At 41.0% G+C, this 12,186-nt stretch overlaps 2 protein-coding genes across 4 annotated transcripts; both read right to left on the bottom strand.

The window, feature by feature from the left end:
- Positions 1–2,990: 2,990 nt before the first annotated feature.
- phlda1 (pleckstrin homology-like domain, family A, member 1) lies at positions 2,991–4,601 on the bottom strand. The gene is made up of 2 exons (XM_077709621.1): positions 3,931–4,601; positions 2,991–3,508 (listed from the first exon to the last, which is right to left on the bottom strand). Exon 1 carries the CDS (start codon positions 4,461–4,463, stop codon positions 3,963–3,965), a length of 501 nt encoding a protein of 166 aa, XP_077565747.1. The 5' UTR covers positions 4,464–4,601; the 3' UTR covers positions 2,991–3,508; positions 3,931–3,962.
- A 421-nt stretch (positions 4,602–5,022) lies between these two features.
- On the bottom strand, positions 5,023–12,053 carry nap1l1 (nucleosome assembly protein 1-like 1). Of its 3 annotated transcripts, XM_077709620.1 has the most exons (16): positions 11,917–12,053; positions 10,483–10,521; positions 10,191–10,279; positions 9,400–9,502; positions 9,179–9,320; positions 8,989–9,081; positions 8,727–8,855; positions 8,581–8,652; positions 8,366–8,505; positions 8,136–8,281; positions 7,835–7,854; positions 7,634–7,756; positions 7,525–7,557; positions 6,987–7,037; positions 6,596–6,632; positions 5,023–5,562 (listed from the first exon to the last, which is right to left on the bottom strand). In XM_077709620.1, the coding sequence occupies exons 2-15, from the start codon at positions 10,497–10,499 to the stop codon at positions 6,627–6,629; spliced, it is 1,164 nt and encodes a 387-aa protein (XP_077565746.1). In that variant the 5' UTR covers positions 10,500–10,521; positions 11,917–12,053; the 3' UTR covers positions 5,023–5,562; positions 6,596–6,626. The 3 variants fall into 3 exon arrangements, with proteins under 3 accessions (XP_077565746.1, XP_077565744.1, XP_077565745.1); XM_077709618.1 differs by lacking the exon at positions 6,596–6,632; XM_077709619.1 differs by lacking the exon at positions 6,596–6,632 and having other exon boundaries at positions 9,001–9,081.
- Positions 12,054–12,186: the final 133 nt, after the last annotated feature.

The following is a 12,186-nucleotide window of genomic DNA, read 5'->3' as shown; positions in this document are numbered from 1 at the left end:
CTTTTTTTTTGTAGGAGACAAAATGTGTGTTCGCCTTGGCTAGTCAAAACAATGTGATTGTCATAGAAGGGCCTTTAAGATGTTAATGAAAAGAAAAACACATTTTAAGACCCAGAATTTGAGACCCTTCAAAGTAAAGGTTCTCTTAATAAGACCAATGGAATTATATAAATGGATTAAAAGAACTGGAATAAAATCCCTGAATATTCAGTTTTTTATAGATCTAAAATAATGTTTATTTGAGTTTTTTTAAAAAAAAATTTTTAGATTTTACAAAATGATTTTTGACCTAAAAAGACAGAAAAAATGGATTAAAAAATGACAATTATTGATTTAAAATGGGAAAAATCAGGAAATTTAATATAGATCTATACTCTTCATATTAATTTGATCTTAAAACAAAAAAACTCATGATTTGATTTTTTGGGCCACCCAAAATGATGCGGCGGGCCAGATTTGGCCCCCGGCCCTCAACTTTGACACCCGTAAGTTAGATAGTTACATACAACAATAGCTCTTTTTCCACAATGCATATTTGCAGGTGAAATATTAAGCCTGGATCCATAGGACTGTTATAAAATAATTAGTAGTTAGTCAACTATGAAAATAATGAAAATCAAGAAGCCCTAAGATTGATCCATGTGGAACACCATTCATTGATTGACACACAAAAATAGACGCCAAGGCAAAGCAATCGCTGCCAAACCTCCCAGTAAAAAAGAATTGGCATCTATCAACCAGCCTATTTTCAAGAACTGACGTTATCAACCACAAAAAAAGAGGAAGTGAGCATTTGACAAAAGGAAAAACACAACTGCAACCTTGAAGGCAAGCAAAATATGGCGACTGGGGATGTTTTGACGGCGCCAGCTCGCTTTTATCAGCGCCAGACATTTCGTCACCTGTGGTTGCACAGGTGTGTCCGAATCCTTGTTTACAGTTGGAAGGAAACACCTGCGCGTTTATCAGTCGTGTGCAATAAAAACATAAGAAAAAGTGGAATTTGGAAACCACTATTTTCCAAGCAGACGCAACAATTTTTGCAGCTGGCTAACGGCTAGTTAGCATAAATCGAAGTGCCGTAATAAACGGTATCGTCCGCTCAATGTCACGAAGACAAATGATTGGCAGCCGTCCACACGATTGTTGCCGTGCCAGATGTCGTGTAATCATATAATAATAACAATTATTTATGTTACGGGAGTCATAAAGGTTTCTGTCCTGCTAGCGGGATTATAATAACAAGTTCTTTATTTTGCAAGTAAGTGTATGCATTATTGTTGGTGTACTTGATCGATACAAATTGCCTTCATCAGATCATGATGACGCACAATCGGAAATTCAAATGCACACCCGGGTTCTTATTGATTGGAAGAGGTTTATAAACATAAGCGTGGGAGAGAATCGATGGTTTGAGACCACCTCGCATGCACCAATGGAATGCTTGGATGTCCAAAATGCAGTTTTTAAGAGGGTTGGGTAGCTTTTTGGAAATAGAGAGCCAAAAACGATTGCCATTTTCAAATAATATTCTTTAAGAGACACAAAGACGAAATATGGGGAAATGTGTGCTTTTTTTGTCATTTTGACACATTGAAAGTAGTTTTTTTGATGACATTAAGCTTTTGTTGTTAAATGGGTATCAAGGATGTAAAAGTGAGTGTCAAAGTGGCGGCCCGGGGGCCAAATCTGGCCCGCAGCATCATTTTGTGTGGCCTGGGAAAGTAAATCATGAGTGCTGACTTTCTTTTTTAGGGTGAAGTTAAAATGAAGAGTATAGATGTATATTAAATTTCTGCATTTTCACCCTTTTAAATGAATAATTGTCATTTTTTTATCATTTTTTCTGTTTTTTTTAGTTCAAAAATCATTTTGTAAAATATAAAACTATATAAAAAAGCTCAAATAAACATTTTTTTATATATATGAACAACTGAATATTGAGGGCTTTTTATCTAGTTCTTTTTATCCATTTATAAAAAAAATCTAAATATTATATCTAAAATAGTCCGGCCCACGTGAAATCAAGTAGACGTTAAAGCGTTGATGTAGAGAATTATAATAATGATTAAAAAGAGTGAGCCACAGGTGGCTCCCGAGCCATAGTTTCTCTAGCCTAGCTCTAATCTGAATCTGACCAAACACACTTGAAATATCACGTCACGTGTGTGTGTGTGTCAAAGCATTGGAGAAGTAAATAACCCCACGGGTAAAAAAAAGTCTCCTCTTACCTCACTGGCTGAAGACTGGCGAGGAATACGTCGGCGGTCATGCGAGCATGCCAAGACGCGCAAAGCCATCAACAACAGCTGACGTCCGGAAGAGCGCTTCAAAGGCGGAGTGCCGCCACCGCCGGCATTTGAAATGCGATGTCAACAGCAGCATGGCGTAACTCAATAATCATGTCCTCCTCCTCCTCCTCCCTCATCTGTTCACCTCCTTCAAGGACAACAAAATGGGGAACATTGTCAGTTGCTTACAAAAAAAACAACTTGCATTTATCAACGACACAATTCAGTAGATTCATTCAGTCATTTTTGATGTGCTTTTTATTTGACTCTTGGATGAATTGAAGCACACTCGTTCCTGATGCAGCAAAGCAACCCCAAAAAGTCATTTTTTTCGGATATTTGTCTGTCCACACAGAATCGTAGTGTAACCAAAATGACACAGAAAAGCACTCAAACGCACAAGTGTCGATTCAAGTCAGGCGCCGAGTATTAGAAGCGACAAGCTAGGCCAGCCGGCGGCCACGCCGTCTTGCGTGTGGCAAAAGATGGCGTCACCACGCGTGGCGTTTAATCGAATTAGCCTAGATTGGCTGGCTTTTTGACACCGCTTCATCTGAGTGCCAGCAACTGGCGATGAAACCAGATCTGGCCGCTACTTTTAGACTCGGAAATGAGGCGGGTTCTAACATGAAAGCGCAAGACCTCCTGACCTGTGCAAGCCAGTTTGACTTGGATAAACCAAACAGAAGGGTGCTCTCCTTCTTTTGTACCTGTTTTAATGGAATGTATTCATTGAGGGTATGAAAATGGACCTGAAAGGAAAAGAAAACTGACAAAAGACATGTCAGTGGGCGGAGCTAATACTCCATATGTGTGTGGACTCGTGTTTAAGACTTCCAAACGTGGCTAACATAGAAAATGGCATCTGTAAATGAATCTTTGGTTGGATGATACCGAACTACCCGCTAATAAGACGACAACAGTACAAATCAAGGCTTATTCCCAGTCCCACTCCATACACTGATAGAAAAAAATATATATACATGTGTAATAAATAACCATACGGCCCAACACACTTTGTTTTCTCACATGCTTTTTTCTTAGTCCATGAGTCTTTAGGGAAGTTTGTTTTGTGTGCGGGGGGGTATTCCAGGGAGGGAATTGTGAGGGGGCGGGGCTTGGGGGGCAAGACTTGGTCTAGGGATTCTTGTCCAGGAGAGTCCATGCCGATGCAACATTGGCAAAATTGGATAGTCGCCATCTTTTGTCCAGTTGACCTGGAAAGGAAAAGAATTGTACATATTGTTACAAATTCAACTGTAAAGCTTTGTAAATATGCTTATGTTATATTCTTAGTTCAATGGCGTCAACAAATTGGTTTCCAATCATTGTTACACCAACGATTAGCTTTCCACTACACAAAATATTGGAATTAAGCTCAAAAAAACTTGGATTCTAGCATGTCAATTTAATGCTTTAAGGTCAACGACCTTAATTTTCTTCGCAAATTTATTTTTTTTTAAATCCTGGAAAAATATTTGGACCATTAAAGTCCCAAAAGAAATGGTTATAATCAAACAGTGTCAAAAAAAGCTATTAGAAACTATAGTTCTAATTAAAGCTTGATTCAAGCAGACCACAAGAAGCGCTCTAATTGACAAGGGGATTCCCCACGCCCCCCCGCCACCTTTCTACTCACCACAAATAGCGCCGGAAGGTCCACTCGGCCTGTCACGCCACGTTAGGCGAGCTCCGCAGCGTCTTGTGGCTTTGTCCGGGCACGTGGACTACCAGCAGCTGCTGCTTCTGCCGGGTGGACTTGACAGCCAGGATGGCCTGGCGGTTCTTGTAGTGGACCATCTGAAGCGTAATCTCGGCGTTCCAACCCTCGTCCTGCGGGCACCTGAAGTCGATCTCCTTCCCCTCGCACATGACCACCGTGAAGTAGACGTACTTGCCCTTGCGCTCCACGCAGTCTACGGTCTTCATGTTGGCAAAGTGGAGCTCCTTGATTTTGCCCGTGTCTTCACCACGATGGTGCGGCTGAGAAGGAGGAGGAGGGTGCTGGAGCTGGTGTTGATGCTGCTGCGGGAAATCGTGCTGCTTAGGCGGCAGAAGCAAAACGCCTTCCTCGGTCAGGACGCACAGCTTCTTCTTCCACAGCTGCAGGAGGCCATCGCTCCTCTTCTCTAGCACCCCTTCCTTTAACATCTTCCTGCCGTTTTCCAACATGTTCCAGCCGAGACGGCTACTATTTCTTTTCTTCCTTTTCTTTCCCTTAGACGCGGAGGTCTAGCCCAGAGAGGGCGAAGGCATAGAGGACACGCAGGCAGGTGACGTTCTCCGGGGTCGCCAGTGGTGGGAGTGAGGGTTGGGGGTGTTGTTCAGTTGGGTGCCTGAGAAGGGGGGGGGGGGGGAAAGGAGGGGCTTGCGAAGGACACCGCCCACCCAAGAGAAACCCAGCCCACTCTACCAAAGAACTGGAAGGTAAATTAACTCTCACCACCTTGTTTAACTAGTTGCCATTGACGACAATAGATGCACGGACCATTTCGATTGGGAGAGCTGTCATTGAATGATAAACATTCCAATCTAAAACGATTAGACATACATTAAAACGCAATCCACGTTTAAGTTTTTTAAAGCAACAGCGCCACCTTTAGGTCACTCGAAATATCCTCGCAATAATTTAACTGAATGCTTTTAGTGTCATTATACATGAAGTATAATGACATTTAAAGCTTTACAACCAAGTGCACAAATAGCCAATAATCCCAGGAGTCAGTTTGAACATGTTTAAGTAATTTATTCATGGACATACACATACAGTAATGGATATCATTAGTATTTTTGTAGCATAACAATTTGCCTTTAACAACAGCTACTCCCCAGGCAAAAAAAAGACCATTTTCGAGCAACTGAAATACTGCCTCTACATTTTATTGTTGCATCTGTGGCATTTAAAGGGTACAAAAAGTAGGGTCAATTGGCCTTTTTGGGGGTGGAGCTTGTCACTCGCTCCCATGTTTTTTTGTGTTTTTTTGTTCGGTGGTAACCAGATACAGATGTAGGAGAGACAAGTGAGAAAAATAGTGTGCTACTGTTCTGACACAAAATGGTAGACCCTTTTCATACCCTGCTTTTACTTCCATTCCTTGAGTATTTCGCCAATTGACCCCGATCCCATTTTCTGGAATGTTGTACAGGAGTAAGAACGATCGAGCGAAAGCGCTATAGAACAGACAATGTTGTTAACAGTGCAGTTGGATCCTGAAGGCAGCGAGGCCACATTTCACTGAGACTTGCACTCAGCTGGGGACGCCGCGTCCTTCTGCAAGAAAATGGAAAAAAAATGTGAACAAGCAGGCCAAAATTAACAATAATCTAAACTAAGTAAAAACTACACTACATCTTTGCAATGAGCTGACAATTTAACTAACAAATAAATCGGGCTAATTACAATATAATACTATCTGGGCTTAACATTCAAGCTAAAAAAGTGCATTTTGTATTAATATTACATAACAATACTTGCTTACAAAAATAACCATCTAGTTTCAAGGATTACAGAAATCTTATTTACTGTCATTTTACTATATAAATATATTTAAAAAATGGTTTTACTGTCAGGATTTAAAATAACATTAAAAAAAAGTCAAATTAGCTCCCTTACTTTGAAGAATGCGTAGCAGCCAAATGCTTAAGTGGAAATGGGGGGTTGATGAAAATTGTGTTGCTGTTAATTAAAATCTCAAGGAAATTGGGTCATCCTTCCAGAGGCGGCGGCTTGACGGCGACTTTTCCGTGGCTCCGTGCCACGTCAAAATAGCGCTACTACGCCGGATGCATCTCAACGCCTGCCTAATCCAGTTTAAACTCTCGATTCGAAATGGACTGGGCGGTCTATTGTCGTCAATGAGTTAATGAATGGCAATGTTTTTGAGGTGAGAGGATTAAACTTAAGGGTGAAATGGATTAATGACATTCCAAACATCACACAAGCAAAAGCACAAACATCAACATACAGAAATGATACAGGTACAAATGCAATGCAGACTATGGGTTATAAACTCCCCCGCCCCCCAAAAAAATCCAAACATTGTTAGTTAGGAAGGCATGGCAGCATCACAGGAAAAACAAGTATATGATAATTTAGATGGAGAGCTGGGCGATGAAACGACAATCATAATTATTGTGAAATTGTTTTTGTAATAGTTATCGTGGTAATTATTGACACTTTTTTAAATCATGATTACATTGTCATATCGCCCAGCTCCATTAAAATGTATAAAAATAAATTGGGGGATTAAAAAAAAAATGAAAAGGTGATGGTAGTAAGCTGACATTTGACAAGCTGTACCTACCGGGACAGGGTTATTTTTCTACTGTCACCACTTAAACCTAGTGAGGAAAAATTTAAAAGGAGCTGACAAAATATGCCAAATATCATGACAGATGGTAGATGAGGGGACACTGAGTAATGGGCGGGGGGAAAACTAGTATTGTACACTGTATCAAGTCAAGAACAGCATGCTGAAATAAGTCAAAGGTGAATTGATCACAAGACATGGTGGTGAAGTGTTATTTTAGCAGAGATGCATTGAGATGTAAAAGATGGTATGGATTCTGCATGTTCAATTGATGACATTGACGACAAATGGCAGTCATGAGATGGAGGGACTCTAAACTCAAAAACGATGTCAGGGGCAAAATAAAAAAATAAAAATTGGAGAAAAGCCATATTTGGGAACTTACCTTGGGATCGTAGTCGGGGTCGTTTTCTTCGTCGGCTTCTTCTTCACCCTCCTAAAAGGTAAAAAAATGTTAGTGATTGCAGTGGTGAATATTCTGATATTTACACAGAAAAAAAATCCACCCATTGCCAATGTTGTAATTATCAACAGACCTACCGCTACTTTTGTAGTTCTCTGTAAAAATAAGATGCAAAAAAGCATACCTCTACTTAAAATTTTCAGGTTACGAAATCTTTCGATATGCAAACGAGTGCCTCAAGATACACAAAAAGATCCAAGTTACAAAATCGCCAATACATTTCCTATCGCCGTTATTTTATTTTGAAATGTTTACAGATGCACTGCTTCTTGCTTGACAAATAGATTTTGCATGTTGAACGAATTAGAGTATTTACATATAAAGTACTGCCCTACTTACAAAATGTTCTACTTACAAAAAAAAGTACTGAAACCAATAATTTTGTAAATAAAAAAAAAAGAAAGATTTATAGTCAGGGAAAATACAGTACTCATTTATTTCAAATCATGCTGGGCCTCACCTCATCATCAGCCTCCTCGCCTTCTTCGTCGTACTACAAAACAAAGAGTTTTCACTAAACACATTGAAAAGAACATTTTTCCCCTTCTTAATTTTGAACCAATACTTACGTCGTCATCGTCATCTTCGATGGCCTCTCCCGTGAAATACAACACGGCCCGAGGAACGATGCGTTCTCGGATGAAATGACCGATCTCAAAGTCGGCTGCCAGGACCGCTTCGGAGTCTTCATCCTGATAAATATTTATTCTTCAGTGTGGTGTTCAATGAACATGTAGTTGTTCAAGTTGGCGAACATGTTAGTAACTTACCAACTCGCCGTTTTCGGGTACTGGATTGGAGAAACAAAGCAAAAATTAAAAACAGCCGAAGATGAGTCACAACCGAATACAAGTACTAGGCAATTAATCCACAATGAAAGGGGAAACACAAGTTTCACTGGAGTAAAAGTTCATTGACAAAAAAATTACAATAGTTAACCTAAAAAAACTACATAAACTCCTGCCAGCCAATGAAAAAAAATACATTATAGTCACGGAAGCAGGTAAAGGACAAACGGTGCGACTTATAGTTCAGAAAATACGGTAAAATGGTAGGTGAAATATTCCTTACCTTCAGGTGGGGTGAAGAAATTGAAAAAGGAGTCGTTGGGGACCGTTTTTGTGACTGTCCTGACGGTGCCGCGGCCCTTGTGCTTCTGCTTCTTCTTGATGGTTTTCAATGTGACGTTTTTGCCTTTTGTCCATTCGATTGTGGATCTTGGATGCCGCGGCGACAACAAATCAAGTTTAATTATACAAACAAAAACAACAACCTATTTTTCGGAGGCCAAAATGTCTCACCCTGTGCATGAAGTGATCTCTGGTCCGTCAAAAGAGAAAGGGTTGGTCTCTTCAGGCTCTGATCTCATTTTGTAGGTTTTTGTCAAAACTGTATTTGAGAAGAAGTCATTGGGCTCAAAGTGGAACTCCAACCCGAAACTCTGCAAGGAAAATCAAAATGGGTGGTCACATACCAATATTTATTTTAAAACTTCTTAACATGGAGTATTGCTCACCAAAGGTTGTCCTGGATCTGAAAATTTCACTTTAATATCCTGTAAATGTTTTAGGATGGGCTCATCATGTTCCTGGTAAGAGAAAGGGGAAAGTTAGACTACCACAGGATGTCCAGCAGGCGGCGACAAAGCACTTTTAGTCAAACCTGCAGCATGTCGCTAAGCAGATCCACATTTTTGAACACCGTTAACCAGAACTCGGGAATGCCTTTGGGATCCTCCTTTTCTTCGTCTTTTTTCTCTTCCTCTAGCTTGGCCTTCTCTTTCATCTCATCCTGAAAACAGACAGACATTTTGTTTTAATTATAAAAAAAAGCATTTATGCTTGCATTTCCACTCCGATTCATTGGACAGGCACAACAAAGCAATTAGCGGAGGAAGTCATGCAAACATGAACATCATCTGTACCTGCTTACTTACTGTCAGCTCTTCCTCTTCATCTGCTTTCCACTCGCATTCCTCATCTGTGGGCTCGTATGCCGCTTTGACGATCTCGCTTCTCTGGAAGAAAGAGGCGGTAGTATTGAGTGTTTTTTTGTTGGGGGTATCAAATGGTGGTATAGAATCTGCCTTGTAAGCAACAGTGGCGGTGACATACTTTGTCGAAAAACGGCTGGTACAGGGCGGCGTATTTTCTCTCCAATTCGTGCACTTCTTCGTAGAACTTAGCCTCGATGTGGACGCATTTCACCTGCAGGTTCTTGAGGGCGTTGATACGTCGCTTGACAACCTTCGGTAAGCTAAAACAAAGTAAAGCCCGGGAATGAGGAAGGAGAAAAAAAAAGATGCATCTCATACATTTAAGTTGAAATATGTTACCTCTCGATGTAACCTGATGGTGAACCGTTAAGACCGTCAAGGCCCTCTTGTAGCGCAGCCAGGATTTGTGGATTCTGCATTAGCTGCTCTGTCAGCTGACAAGCTGGGAACAAAGACAAATGCTGTCAGCCAGTGAGAAGAGAGACTAAGTAGTTTCAATGGTGTGAAGCTTGGGATGAATTGGCATTTAGTCTAAATTGTCATTAAAATGATTGGATAAAGTTATACAATACAATCCAAAAATGCTTTTTTTAATGCCTTTTCTTTCTGAAGTCACTTGTGTGAATATACAATTTTTTTCCCCTAATTATTGGTCACACAAGCCAAACAAGACACAATGGAAGGGGTAAAAAATATAAATATAAGTCGCACTAAAGTACAAGTACCATTTTTGGTCTGTATTTTTTTTATATTTCTCTCAAGAACAAACATACATTAAAGTAATAGTTAAAATAGGGAACAATTGACAAAATAGGCACCCGTTAATAAATCAAATGAACAGTTTCACTACCAAAAAAACAAAAATGTCACAGGCCAAACCATGGAAAAAGCGCCACTATAGTCCAAAAAACAGTAACTGTGTTGTGTAATGGACTCTTAAACAACAATATAGTCATTACAACATCATTTAAGTGCCTCAGTTGTTGCCGTGGGAACCCCTGAATCGCCTTAAAAGTGGGCCACGACAGCCCAGAAACCCCTCCTGTAGTGTTAGTACTGTGGAATACTACTCTGTGCCAAGTCACTCTGTTTTTTTTAGGTGGATGGAATTGATGTTTCTTCCAAGATACCTTTCCTCTTTGAATTTTCTACCGTCTCCTCCTCTTCTACATCCTCCACATCTTCCATATCTGCTGGGTCCATCTCAGCTTGGTCTTTACTACACGGGGCAGAAAAGAACAGGTCAGCAAAACTAATCAAGAAAACATTACACAGGCTTTGGTCACACTGCTCAATAAAATAGCTGTACTCAAACATTTCAAGTGTAAAATTGACTATGTTGTTTTGGCTATGCCACAGCTTTAGACTTAAAATGTCAGTTTACCCCCAAACTGTCAAAGTTTGACAGACGCTCATACTCACTTGTCAATGTCGGCCATCTCAGCGGAGTCTCAAGCGATGCTAAAAATAAAGGGGGAAAAAAGGGAAAACAATGAGTGAGACTTTTGAATGACAAATTGGCTGGCACCTGAATTATTCATGACACCACCATTGTTGTAATCCCAACTCTATTGTGACAGCGCAAACTTAATTGAATGTGTCAACTGGCTTTGTTTACAGTCAACTCAGAATTAGTAAGGTCTGGGTGGCTGAATTTAACTAACTGTCCAAGAAAAGGGACATTTATCTGCACACAAATGGCTAAAATATATTTTTAATCTCGATTACCAGTTATACAACCACAAATAATGCTCCAAAAACTATACACACTAATGGTTCTCCATCATATTGATGGAAAGTGCAGTTAAAGACTAAGTAGCTGCCGAAGGATACATTTTCCGACGACGGTAATGTAAAAAATAAGATTAGTCCATTTCCAAGTGAGGGTCAATAAACGAGGGGGGGTTCGTACACATCAGGACGCAATTTGATGGTTTACCACGACGCGCCTGTCCAAACACCCACTCACACCAATACACAAATTTCACATCACCTTCGCTGTATATTTTATCTCCTAATTAAGAGATAATGTAGTCAATTGTCAGGCAAATAGTTTGTCCCAAAAAAAGACCGCGAATAAATGGACTCGTCCCAAAAGCACTCTTGCATATCCTTCTGCGACCACGTGTTGCGCACTCAAGTGGAGCAAACCACGTTTGACCCATGGGGGTGAAATTCCACCGGGTTAAAGAACACAATAAGGCCATCGGTTATCGGTTATTGGGGAAAAGACGGCACGTCGTTTCTGGGGCGTTGTCACCGTACAACACAGCCTGGCTCCCATTTAGCTGATTGGAGCTAACTTTAGCCACTGGCCTTGCACCTTTCCCCATTGTCGGATGCGCTTAGCCTTTTAGCTTCGTGCTACTGTTAAAAGATAGGGTTCTGAAACATAACATCGACCCTTTTTGTAATAAAAATATTTACCTGTGACTATTTTTCATCTTTTCCCGTTATTATCGGGTATTTTCACACACCACGTCCGCCGTTTTCACGCCGCGTTATGTCGTGAGTTGACTTCCGTACACGAACCAATCCCCCCCAAAATAAGGTCAACTCCCAAAACACGTCAAGCCGAAATGTGTGCGCATATAACCGACGCGTTGTTAAACCGACAGTTTTATAAAATGGTTGTCGTCGCCGCGTGTGGAGGCGAGACAGTGAATTCAATGTGAAAACATGGAGGAGAGCGCTCTCAATGGCCGCTGTCTAGCTGTCTCACTTCACTAGCATTAGCCGCCTACCGTCAACTGACGCCGCTGTATAAATGCTTATTGTGATTAAATGTGGCGTCGCAAACGGGGAGTTTAGAGTCGGTTGTCGCCATTATTGGGTTAATACACGACCGGGTCTTACCGTAGCTCTGGAGCCGACGTTGAGGGCTGTTGAAGCGGGTGCTGCTGCGCAATGAGTCGCTCCGCGGTGCGGGGAGGAGGAGAATCACTCCGCTCGGGTGGCGGTAAAAGAGGAGCAAGAGCCCGCCGCCTGCGCTCATATACAAGTGACGTCATCACGTAAACCGGTAGTCGCCAGGGCAACACTGCGAGCAGGCGGGGCCAATGACAGTTGCCTCCCGAAAAAAAGTTGATTGACACTTTGTTTGGACAGTTTCATCCCAAAAAAATC

The sequence above is a fragment of the Stigmatopora nigra genome, chromosome 23 (assembly GCF_051989575.1).
Source record: "Stigmatopora nigra isolate UIUO_SnigA chromosome 23, RoL_Snig_1.1, whole genome shotgun sequence".
In the NCBI taxonomy this organism is placed as follows: Eukaryota; Metazoa; Chordata; class Actinopteri; order Syngnathiformes; family Syngnathidae; genus Stigmatopora; species Stigmatopora nigra.
Note: the sequence above shows the minus strand (reverse complement) of the source record. Positions and strands in the feature narration are given on the sequence as shown.

Coding starts and splice junctions, on each gene's coding strand:
- phlda1 (XM_077709621.1), bottom strand. CDS start 4,463: ATGTTGGAAAACGGCAGGAAGATGTTAAAGGAAGGGGTGCTAGAGAAG.
- nap1l1 (XM_077709618.1), bottom strand. Junction 9,321..9,399: donor CCATCAGGTTACATCGAGAG/GTAACATATTTC, acceptor ACTTTGTTTTAG/CTTACCGAAGGTTGTCAAGC. Junction 7,757..7,834: donor TACCCGAAAACGGCGAGTTG/GTAAGTTACTAA, acceptor AATATTTATCAG/GATGAAGACTCCGAAGCGGT.